Genomic DNA, 13,378 nt, shown 5'->3' with positions numbered 1-13,378 from the left:
TGCTGGATAATTTGGCGGTTCATTCCGCTGTGGCGACTCTTGATAAATTAAGGGACTAAGCCGAAGGAAGCTGGTTGTATACTTTAATGCTAGTCATGGCTACTCTTACATGAAAATATTTACATATTCACATAACATTTGTAACTACCTGGTGTTTGAATGGGTTTACTTCTCACTAGAAAAAAAACACCATGTAAAAGTTAAGCAAATGTTAAATGGGTCCACCAGGAAAAGGAAGAGCTTTTATCGATGGCAGTGAAAGTAGCATCTCTGTGAGCAAACGTCACCTCTGTATTCCACACCTAAACTCTCACCTTTAAAAATCTCCCCGATGACCCGCCAAGCATCTGTCATTTACTCAAGACTCAACATTTGCTTCTGGCCTTTATCTGACGCCCTTTTGAAGGTGCTAACATCCATCATGTAAAAGCACTTAAAGGATAAATGCAGTTGACACGACTCCTACTGAGGGGAAGAGATGCGCTGGAGGAGGAGAGTTTGATGTATTTCTCTGTGCCAATATCTGTTGTCCAGTCAATTGCTTTCTGCTCAATCTCCAGTCTTTTGTGCACAGGAAATACTTGGCATATTTTTGGTTTTGGCCTATTTATTTTCTTGTTTCAGACTTACTTTTTTATTTGTTGTTTTTTGTTTGTTGAATTTAAGTTACATTGCTTCTACATGCCAACTAATTCTTATTAGATCATAAGTAGACTGTTAGATTGGGGTTTGGGTTAGTGTAAGTTGACATGCACTTGCAAAGTTTCTTATAGTGAGTTATAGTTTAGCAGGAGTATCAACAGATATTAAGCAGACAGTCTACTAATACTCAAATGGACCATCAAAATAGCGTGACTATGTACTTTTATTTTACGTTGATTGTACATGCATTTTGTATGGCTAATTGCGTATTGTTGCGACATGTCATTGCATACTTTTTTTTACTAGGGAGATCAGTATCTGCCGATAATCACATTTTATGACTCAATTAGTACTCGCTAATCTGTCCGATTACATGAACCGATTACAAGTGTGCGTTTACAGCAAGGGTGTCCACACTCGGTCCTGGAGGGCCCGATGTCCTCCAGAGTTTAGCTACAACCCTAATCAAACACATCTGAACCAGCTAATCAAGCTCCTACTAGGTATACTAGAAACTTCCAGGCAGCTGTGTTTAAGCAAGTTGGAGCTAAAGTCAGCAGGACACCGGCCTTCCTGGACTGACTTTGGACACCTCTGGTTTACAGGTTTACAAGCAGAGGAAGATGCATTTTAACTTCTTATGTATCAAAAATGCACTCCAAACTTTTTCTTCATTGAGGCTCATTGAATTCTTCCATCATTTGCAATGTTTCCAAGTTGCATTGCATTGTTAATTTATGTTTTATCTATAATTTTCTGTAAAGCTGCTTCTGAGCATGAAGTGTCCAGATTAAATGTTTATAAGAGATGTGTTTAAGGGATTATATGCAACATCCTTTGTTTATTCTCTTAGGAAGGAAGAGATCTTCACTTAAGTATCATACTTGGAGGGAAATGGTGCTTTATGCAAATTTAAAGTTATATAGGTCTTGAAGCATCAGAATCGGTACTCTATATCGGCTGATCACCATGACGAGGAATCGGTACTCAGTATCGGCTCCAAAAAGTTTTTAGCCCTCCTGTATATTTTCTCCCCAATTTCTATTTAACCAAAAAAAGATTTTTTTCAACACATTTCTAAACATAATAGTTTTAATAACTCATTTCTAATAACAGATTTCTTTTATGTTTGCCATGATGACAGCACTTTTCTAGGTAATCAAAAAGTTTTCAGCATAAAGTGACATTTAAAGGGTTAATTGGGGTAAAGTTAGGGTAATTAGGCAAGTCATTGTATAACAGTGGTTTGTTCTGGAGACAATCCAAAACAAATATTGCTTAAGGGGGCTAATAATATTGAACCTTAAAATGGTTTTAAATAAATTAAAAACTGCTTTCATTCTAGCTGAAATAAAACAAATGAGACTTTCTCCAGAAGAATAAATTATATAAAAAATACTGTGAACAATTCCTGAATCTGTTCAACATCATTTGGGAAATATTTGAAAAAAATAAAAAATAACCAGTAGGGCGAATAATTTTGACTTTAACTGTATACACAATCAAGCCTGAAATTATTTCTATAATTGTAGAATTTGAAGCTTAACTATTTATACTTACTGCTATATAAAACTGGCTGGTTGAATAAAAGTAACTGTAAGTCAGAATTTTCCAGTGGTATGAATGATTTTGGGCTTGTCTGTATGTGTGCGTGTGAAAGAGAGACACACTCTGTGAAACCCTGGCTAAAGTAGCATAATCTATTTCCAAGACAAAGAGCATCAAAGTTGTATAACCATAAAAAATGACAAAAATAGGCTATTTATGTTTATATCGGTAAATGATAGAAGAAATATGAAGGTCTTGAGATACAGTAGGATACTTACATTTACAGTATAACATATACTTTATATTTAATACTATGAAATTTACATTTATAACATGTTAAATACTATAATATCAACACATTATTTTGAGCAAAAAAAAAAAAGTGAGGTTTGCTATCTAAACACTGATTTCAATCATTTCTGGGTTTAATTTTCATACAGAAACACCTCCTGATTCTCATATCATTTTGTTAATATGTTTGTTTTCTACTATTAGAGACCTAATCCTTGCAGATCGCTGGAGAACTCACTGGACTGGACTACAAATACCATGATGCACCTCACACACACACACCAGTTCCTGATTCCCCCTAAGTACACACACAGCTGATAACTCACCACGAACTGATTATCTGGACTTTATATTCACCTCTCTCACACACACGTAGCTGAGTCTTGTGTTATGCCTAGCGAACCTTACAAAGTGCTTGTCTTAACGAGTGTGTTTTGTTTCCTGTTTTGAATCTTTGCCGCTTAACCCTTTGTCTGCATTTCGACCACAAATTTTGGATGATCTTTATGCTACTGTTTGCTCCTGTTTTTGACCGTTACCTGCACAACTTCTCGTTAAATAAACTGCACATGGGTTCTCATCTCTGTTGTCAGTGTCCCCTCATTACATTAATATAATAATTTAATATCTCTCCACAAGCATGGATGTCATATTAGGAGCAACAGGAAAGCTGCAGATTTACCTTTGTTTTGCTTAATATAGAGATTTTTTCCACTTTATCACCAAAATTTAAGGAATGCTTGATTTTGTTTTAAAGCTAAAGGTAACCTACTTATTTTAAGGTCGTTTTATTGCTTATTTTTAGACTAGCAGGGCCACAAATGCTAGTCACTGATGGAAGCGGAGGTTCTGGTTCCTCTCAGGAGGAGGTTGTGATACAGCATTGGATGGATGAGAGATGCTTATTATCCACACTGATTGCTCTCTGTGCTCCGTCATGGATAACGTCTACAACATTGTGTGCAAATGGACAGAAATCTGTTGCCGTTATGTATTTATCAGTAATGTGGTATCTAATGGCTCATTTCCGAATGTCACTCTTGCCTGTGTATGCTCCTGCATAGTTTATGAAGCGCAGTGGAACAGTTTATGAAGCAAAAACAAATAGGATCTGTATATAATGTCGCTGTGAGAGGAATGGAAACAGTGTGAGAATTATACATGGACTATTGGGGAAGGAGCAGCTGCTTTTAAGTAAAGTCTGTGTAATACATATACAGCTTTGCAATACCTCGCTATTGATAAATGCAACAACCACAGTGTTCACTATTTCTTACTTTATTTTTTAAATACTTTCTTTTTTTTACACTTTATCATTTTACACTGAATGTTATAATTAGAATAAATTAGTAATTAATAAATTGAATAATGAATAAATTAGTAATGAAAACAGGAGTGTTTAGAATGTGTATTAAAGTAATTGCAAATGTCAAAGACATGTTTTTCACAAAGTTGTGTATATTTGTGTTTCTGTTATAAACTCATAATAATTTGAGTCAATTTATTGTTTAAAATACTTGCCAGAATGTTTAAATGTGACATTTAATTTCAATACAGAGAATGTGCACAAATCTTTGGAAGTTATGAAAGAGTTAAGTTAAGGAAGATTTGCTATTGGAGCATAACGGATCACGTGTTTAAGTTGAATGGAGTGCAGGACCATTGCATTATGGGTCAAACTATCATGGTGGTAGAAAGAAGCTAACAATACAGAGCCAGAGAAAGAGTTCATTAATCTAAGAGGGTGCACACGGTAATTCATGTTTAAGTCTGTTACATTTTGTGTATGGTGTTGTTTTAAGTAAGTTTACGTGAACGATGTTAATTGTAAAGACTGATGTTTCTGGATTCAGAGTTGTCGTACATGTTCATATGCAAACCAGCGGACAGTTAAATGAGAGACTAAAAGGACTCTGAGAAATGCATATTTTGAATGTTATATGCTTTATTTATTGAAGTTTTCAGGGTGTCTGCTGAAAAGTGAGAGAGAGAGAGAGAAACAAATAAACGGCAAAGACATCAAACCTTGGCTATCATTTTAGAATCATTTTAGATCAGTGCAGCTACAGGAACGCTGCACTTTTTTGGGAATAGGCTCATTGTATATCTCTCCTAAAGTTAAACAGATGAGTTTTATCATTGTTGAATGCTTTCAGCTGATCTCTGGGTTTGGCAGGATAGCTTTTAGCTTAGCTTAGCATAGATCATTGAATTGAATTAGACCATTAGCATCTCATTCATAAATGATCAAAGAGTTTTGATAATTTTCCTACGTAAAAATTGACACTTCTGTAGTTAAATCATGTACTAAGACCAATGGAAAATGAAACGTTATTTTCTAGGCTGATATGGCTAGAGGAGCTAAACTCTCATTCCACTCTCATTCCATTCTCATTCCATTCTCATTCTCCAATAATCAAGAAAATATTGCTGCTGTACGATGACTTCAGCAGTGCAGTGATATTACGAAAATACATGTACATTTAGTAATTTAGCAGTCCAAAGTGACTTACAAATGAGGCATTCAGCGATTCATCATGAAGTGGCAATACCAACAAGAAGTTCTACTTATACAAAGGATTTAATAATATAATAATTTATTATTATTTAATGGTCTCTCACAAATGTTATAACAGTTTCATGGCATGCTACCTGTGCAAGCAGTTGGTCATATCGGTTATACTGATGGAAGTTAGCCTATTTTCTGGCAATGCAGAATAATTTTACAAGAATCGAAGTGAACACTTGAACACATCTATCAGTAATAGACTAAATCTGCCGGTTTCAAACCACCAACTGAATAAGTTTACCAGGTCCCTGCTGGTGCGGTCATGCTTTGACAACGGTATGAACCATTATAGGGGTAGTCATATTTATGGTAACTTTTTACTTTTATTTGTATTTATTTCTTTTTCATGACACAGATCAGTGCAACTTATTTTCCAGTATTTAAAAGGCAGATCCCCCCCACACACATCTTTTTTTGACGTCCTTCAAAGTGGATCAAGCGTTAATAAGTAGGATCAAACCCCCTGTAATTCGTACCCGGGTCCTAGTCCATTTACATTCAGATTAAGCACTGGTTTAGGCCAATAAGAGTATATGTAGGGTTCAGATGGGTGCTGAAAATGCTGAAAATGCTTACATTTTAATTTAGTGTTTTTAAGGTTTAAAAAAATGCTAAGTTGTTGGATAAAGTGTTTGAAAAAACTTATTTAACAATTACTATTAAACAATTTAATAGTGTTACTTTAATAATAATTTGTGGATAGATAGGTAATATTTTTTTGCATAAAAATCTAACTCTGCAGCTTCTTTTAATCTGCACTCTTTGCTTAAACAGTAAAATGCAAGGAGATTACCTCTTCATGAGTGAACAATGCATAAAATTACAAGTAATATCTGTAATTATTAATGAAAGATAACATATTTAAGATGTGAGTAAATTACATTTAATTCAATACTGTACCGTAGTGTCGAATACTGCAGTATACCTGCCATCTGATATAATGCGATGAAGTGTGTAAACATTTATTTTGCACACATGTAAGTTTGTAAATGCACCTGGAAAGTGCTTGAAAAGTGCTTAAATTTGACTTTTAAATTTTGTAAGAACCTGGATATGAATGTGTGGTGAATGTTGTGATCTCAGAGAGACAGATGGACTGAGAGCAGGTAGGAGACTTGTGTGTGAGTTTGAGTCTGTGTCTGTTTGTGTGTCTTTGTGAGTGGGTCTCTGTCTGTATGTGAGTTTGAGTGTGTGTATGTGTGTGTGTGCGCACGTGTGTGTGTGTTGTCTTAGTGTGCAGCAGCTGCTGAGGGCCATCAGAAGCAGAACCAGCTTCTGTTGTGATTGTTTTTCCTGTTGCCCGGACGATGGTGGCTGAGCTCGTCAATACTGCGCTGCTGTGCCACTAATTACCTAATGGTGGCCACTGCTGGACAAACACAGCCCATTAAAGATATACGTGTCATTTATGATGCCATGCTTGCACATTCAATCAGTAGTGTTTGCAGAGTGGCACTATTCTGAAAAGTGTGTTGTGTCTTTTATTATGTTTGTCATTTAGCTTATTTGCTGTACTACTTACTGCAATACACCTAAAACACAGATCTGAGTTGATGAGAAATCTCATCTATAGTGGTGAAAGAGTTAGCTGACACTCAAATTAAATGTATGAAAGACTAAAGAAATTCAAAGTAAACATTTTTTCTACAAAAAAATATATATTTATTGTTTTTGTTTGAACTTCAGAACTAAAATATAGGAGTAATTAAAAAATTAATGATTGAATTAAAAACTAAATAATGACAATAAATAATATAAAAAAATCAATACACATTTTTTGTATATTGCATTACATAGCTTTCCAATGTGTTATTATGTCTTTTGATGGCTAATTAACTTCATTAATTATTAAATTATGGAGTTTGGTACCAATCTGTACTGAATTTTAAAAAACATCTATTTCCCACCAACATTTGAGCACTGTTGTGCATGATCTTAAGCACCTCTCATTGGCCATTGTGTTCATGTTTTTACAAAAATTGAGTACCAACTGGTACTGAACTCCATACTTTTGACAACCCTAATTTGCAATATTTGCAAGGCAACAGAATGAAGGTTATTATCGTTAAATTAGTTGCGTTTTGAAATAAAACTGCATTCTTAATGTTACAATCACCTGCAATCTAGCATTTGCAGATCGCTGGAAAACACTATCTATCATTCACCCAACCGCACATCTGCCACTGAACTACATTTCCGATTATGCACCTCACACACACACCAGTTCCAGATCACCCCTGATTACATTCACTCAGCTGAAGCCATTCCGGGTTAATCACATGGACTATATAGAGGCCATTTAAACACTTCCTTTGCTGACTCCTGGCTGTTTCTCGATTCCAAGAGCACAGAGAACAGACTTGCGTTCTTGTGAAGACCTGTCTTGCCAGGTTACTTTGGAAGAACGAACTCAGGAGATTGCGAGAACAGATGACCTACACGCATTTTAATAGAAAATTATTTAAACATTACAGCAGTCATACAACAATTTTTTGTTTTTTCCCTTTTCACAATATATACAATGCATAAAGACCTCACAAATATACATTACACAATACAAATAAAACAGATTTTAATATAAATTTCAGCAAATAAACACCCTTAATGTGTTTATGCCTTTATTAAGATTTTCATGTTAATGTTTACTTTCATCGTATCATTTAGGGAAACTCCTGAGACAAATAAGTTATATTTACGAACTTTAATAATAAATCTATATATAATCCTGCACTTTCCACCTCCTTTATTCAGCCGCAATGACTTCTGGGACTTCTCGAGTGAGTTTTGTGCTCAAGTCTGCACTGGTGCATCCTTGAAATCAAGAACACATCCAGGAACTTTCACTCATCCGCCGTTCTTGTGGTCTTGAGTTTTGGAACTGGCATTTGGCAGTAGATGATGTTACATGAGGACGCAAGAACGCATATTGAGAAACAGCCCCTGTCTGGCTGTCATTTTGTAAGTGGTTTCCTTGTGTCTTGTTATCTTGTGGTTTGACTTTTTTTGCTCTGAACTTCTTGCTTGTGTTATGGATTACGCATTTGGATCATCTCTTATATTGCATATGCTGGTTTTTAACTTAACTTTGTCACCAGGTGGATCATGCAATATTTTTGGATGCTTGAGCTACCAGAACACAATGGCAAATCAGCGGTGTTTAAGAACACACCCAACAGTGCTCAAATTTTTGCTGGGAATGGTACCGAACTCTACTTTGCCAACGCAATTGTAAATGCAGCTTTCCTGAAGGCCACTTAAATCAAGGTTTCAACGTGTTTAACACTTAGAATCAGTCAAATTACTTTAAAATCACACACTTTAAGACTTCTCTCGGTTTATGACCTCTGTTTTCATAAAGCTGCCCTGTAGCTTTCGCTCTAGAGACGATGCAGAGACGGATGAGTTTGCTTCAGTGACACATTAACAACAGAAGTCCATTACCGGGGGTGAGTGAAGTTTGAAGAGAGCGTCCAGGGCCGAGCGACTCTCCTCACAGTCCTTGAAGAAGATTTATCACTGCCGCTTTCCTGAGGACACCCAAATATGGGATGGAAATTACAAATATGGGAGATTTCCAGTTAAGCATGACACTCGCAGTCTGCAGATCTAATGCTTTACTGGCTAATAAAATCACCTGACAAACCCTTATCTCCAGTTCACCAGCTCCTTCTTTGGGAGAAACCTGTTTAATATGGGCTTACTTGCATTTAACACCATTGTGACTAGTTTTCATTCAGGAAACTAGCTTCATATGCAACTCCACTTTTAATGTGTGCAGTTAAAAATGTATTGTTCTGTGCTTTACAGTAATTTGCTTTCATTTCTAAAACATAATAATGTGCACTACAGTAATTACTGTGCAGAATATATATATATATATATATATATATATATATATATATATATATATATATATATATATATATATATATATATATATATATATATATATATATATATATATACACGCACGCACGCACGCACACACATACATACATACATACACACGCACACACACACATACATACATACATACATACATATATATATATACATACATACATACATACATACATACACACACACACACACACACACATACATACAATATATATATATATATATATATATATATATATATATATAGACATTTATATATGGACATATACATATATATATATATATATATATATATATATATATATATATAGTCTAATGTCTATATATATATATGTCCATATATAAATGTCTATATATATATATATATATATATATATATATATAAATATAAATATGTATATATAAAAATATGTATATATATATATAATGTATATTAGGGCTGCACAATATATGGTTTCAGTATTGATATCACAATATGCACATCCGCAATACATCGCAGGCAGTGCAATGTTGAGTTTAAATGCTAGGATTATATTTTACTAGAACATTTTTGGATTCACAAGATTATCATTTGCTTGTGTTTTTAAGGCCAGGGACTGTGTAAGTATTCAGGCATCAGAGTTTAAAGTATTAAGACACAAGAAATTGTAACTCTAATAACGATGTATTTATTGGATTATATATGCAATGAAGACTATACAGTGTTATTTTACATTTGATTGTTTAATTTCTGTGCCTGAATACTGTGATGTAAAATACTTCACTTCTATCTTCCCAATAATAATCCAGAATTATCCCCCAAATCTTCCTGAATAATCCCTAATCAGTCAAATTTAATGAATTATTTCCAAATATTCATGTTATTCATGCTATCTGGTGAAAATGTTGAACTGGTGCAATTTTATTTTATTTTATTTTATTTTTTATTATTTTATTAAAAACGCTTGTCATGTAAATACACACACACACACACACACACACACACACACACACACACACACACACACACACACACACACATATATATATATATATACATGTATGTCAGAATGTGACAGAATTTAAAATGACATAAAAATATAGAATTGTTTAAGTATTTTTTTACATTTTTTTCTGTTTTGTTCCATTTAGTCCAAGCATTCTCTGACTAAATCATCCATTGACTCTTGCTGAAACTGAATTAAATGTCATGCATTTAATGGAACATTGCTGACTCCAGTTTCTCCTGAAAGGCGTTGCTGTTTGCCGGTTTTGGCTGTGGGTTTTGATTTGTCGTCAGTGTTTTGTGTCCCGTGAGAGATGACAGAAGGAAAGAGAGTTGTGCAGCTCTTCAGACTCTTGTGTTTTTAGCAGCAGTCATCCGTCTCTCTCTTATTGCTGAGGCTCTTCAGCTCACTGACTCTCAGCTAGTGATTTAAACACCTTCTGTGTGATTTGGCACAGAGTCCCATTTGACGGGTCGTGTGAAGGTCAGTCCCATGTGTCTGTCCCGCAGCACCTGTGATAATGTGCTTTTACAGTCAGGTCTTGTTTTATCTTTGAGTTCATCTGATGCCTTTTACATGTACACTTGCTTGGTTGCGGTATGAGGTTTTGTTTATTAGGTTGCAAAAAAGTTAATCAAGAACAGTAAGTTGAAAATACACGTAATGATCATGTTTTATCTTTTAAATATTTTGTTTTATTATTTTTTTAATTGTATTTCATTTATTTTTAAATTTAAATTGTGTGGTCTTTCAAAAAAATTGTTATTTTATTTTATAATTTATTTATTTATTTATTTATTTTTTTTAAATATGAATTGTTTTGTCTTTCAAATATTTAATTTTATTGTATTATTTTTATTGTATTGTATTTCTTTTTAAATTTTAATTGTTTTAGTCTTTCAAATATTTTATTGTATTTTATTTCTTTTTAAATAGTAATTGTTTTTGTCTTTCAAATATTTTATTTTATTATTTTGTTTTATTTATTTTTAAAATTTAATTGTTTTATCTTTTAAATGCTTTATTTTATTCTATTGTATTTAATTTTTTTAATGTTAATTGTTTTGTCTTTCAAATATTTTATTTTATTATTTTATTTTATTTTATTTATTTTTAAAATGTTATTGTTTTATCTTTTAAATGTTTTATTTTATTCTATTGTTATTTAATTTTTTAATGTTAATTGTTTTGTCTTTCAAATATTTAATTTTATTTTATTATTTTATTTTATTTATTTTATTTTTAAAATTTAATTGTTTTATCTTTTAAATGTTTATTTTATTCTATTGTTATTTAATTTTTTTATGTTCATTGTTTTGTCTTTCAAATATTTTATTTTATTTTATTTTATTTTATTATTTTATTTTATTTATTTTATTTTTAAAATTTAATTTTTATCTTTTAAATGTTTTATTTTATTCTATTGTTATTTAATTTTTTAATGTTAATTGTTTTGTCTTTCAAATATTTTATTTTATTATTTTATTTTATTTTATTTATTTTTAAAATGTTATTGTTTTATCTTTTAAATGCTTTATTTTATTCTATTGCTATTTAATTTTTTTAATGTTAATTGTTTTGTCTTTCAAATATTTTCTTTTATTTTATAAAAAATGTAAAGAACGGAAAATGATGTATATAAAACACAAAACCCAAGTCTATACCTTTTTTTATTATTAAGTGAAATGAAATGTCTTCATTGTATTTTATTTATTTGTAACAAATAAATATTTACTCATTACATTAGTAAATTGAAACGCCAAGTCACATATTAATTATTTCCAAGAATAATCTGCAAACTGGGTCAAAAGTCTCACTTAAAGCACCAAATTGTTAAAAGTAGGATCTGCATCTCTCACAGATTCTTTATCCGTCACAAGTAGAAAATTAATTATAGCTAATGTGCAGGTGGAAAACTTCAATATTTTATTTGTTTATTTAATTTATACCATTTAATTTCTTCAAATATTTTATTTTTTATTTCTTTTAAATAATTGAATAATATATTTAATAATTTACCCCCCACCGTGCAAAGACATGCTGTACAGGCGAATTGGGTAGGCTAAATTGTCCGTAGTCTATGTGTGTGAATGTTTATGGATGTTTCCTAGTGATGGGTAAAACATATGCTGGATAAGTTGGTGGTTCATTCTGCTGTGGTGACCCCAGATTAATAAAGGGACTAAGCCGAAAAGAAAATGAATGAATGAATGAATTTTTAATAATATTTTTCTAGCTTTTTTCTTATTTAATTTAATTGTTTTAATAAAATGTTATTATTATTATTATTATTATTATTATTATTATTATTATTATTATTATTTATTTTTACATTTTTAAATTCTTTTATTTTTTGTTTTATTTTTTATGTTTTATACAATTTTATTATTTAATTTAATTTATTTTACTTTTATATATTTAATCATTTAAATTTTAAATTTACGTTTTTCTTTTTTGATTTAATTTAATTTATTTTAATAACATTTTATAATTGATATTATTATTATTATTATTATTTGTTTTTATTTTTAATTATTTTTTTATTTTTACATTTATTTATAAATTTTTTTATTTACATTTTTTTATTTTATTTAATTTTACTGGTAATTTTCTATTTGGCCATTATGCACAAATACATTCTAAACGCCCAGCACTAAGTGACCCACCATGAATCATATAACATAAGAGTTCATTTTCTGTCTCGCTCACAGGTAGAAAGTTCATCATAGCCAATGCGCGGGTGGAGAACTGCGCCATCATCTTCTGTAACGATGGCTTCTGTCACATGTGCGGCTACACCCGGGCGGAGATCATGCAAAAGCCCTGCACCTGTAACTTTCTGTACGGCCCACACACCAAGCGGCTGGCCATCGCGCAGATGGCGCAGGCGCTGCTGGGCTCCGAGGAGAGGAAGGTGGAGATTGCACTCTACAGGAAGGACGGTAGGAGCTGTGCTTTATTATTAATCCAGCAATTCATTACTCGCTTCTGGATGAACATCTGATAAAGCTAGTGTTTGTTTGCTGGTTGTTGGCCTTGACTGGTTTAATTCAAAGCAGACTGATGGCTTTCTGGTGTTTTTTGCTTTGTTTATCTGAATTCTGGGTCGTTTGAAATGTAATCAGTGTGCATTTGTCAAGCAAATAGTTAACAAAAGTATATATTCCCTAGTGGTGCTTAAAGCAAGGAATGTTTTCACAGTATTTTCTATAATGGTTTAGTTTGGCTGGCATTAAAGTGTAGTGTTTTGTTTAGTTTAATTGAACTGTTTTTGAGTTCATCTTATTATCTCTCTTATGAACATTTCTCAATTGTCTACAGAACAAACCACTGTTGTTCAATGACTTGCCTAATTATCTCACTTGCCTTGCCTAGTTTACCTAATTAACCTAGTTAAGCCTTTAAAATTGGAAGGAGCTGCTTTTATTGAATCCAGCGTTTC

At 32.3% G+C, this 13,378-nt stretch overlaps 1 protein-coding gene across 1 annotated transcript in view; it reads left to right on the top strand.

Annotated features, from left to right (window-relative positions):
• The window catches only part of LOC130218908 (potassium voltage-gated channel subfamily H member 2-like), a 178,737-nt gene that overhangs the window by 15,587 nt on the left and 149,772 nt on the right, over positions 1-13,378 (top strand). The window contains exon 2 of the mRNA XM_056451226.1: positions 12,648-12,878. Within this exon, the coding sequence (XP_056307201.1) occupies positions 12,648-12,878 (231 nt within the window). The remainder of the gene's footprint in view (positions 1-12,647; positions 12,879-13,378) is intronic.

The sequence above is a fragment of the Danio aesculapii genome, chromosome 24 (assembly GCF_903798145.1).
Source record: "Danio aesculapii chromosome 24, fDanAes4.1, whole genome shotgun sequence".
NCBI classification, from domain to species: Eukaryota; Metazoa; Chordata; class Actinopteri; order Cypriniformes; family Danionidae; genus Danio; species Danio aesculapii.
The sequence above is the reverse complement of the archived record's forward strand: the minus strand, read 5'-3'. Positions and strand labels throughout refer to the sequence as shown.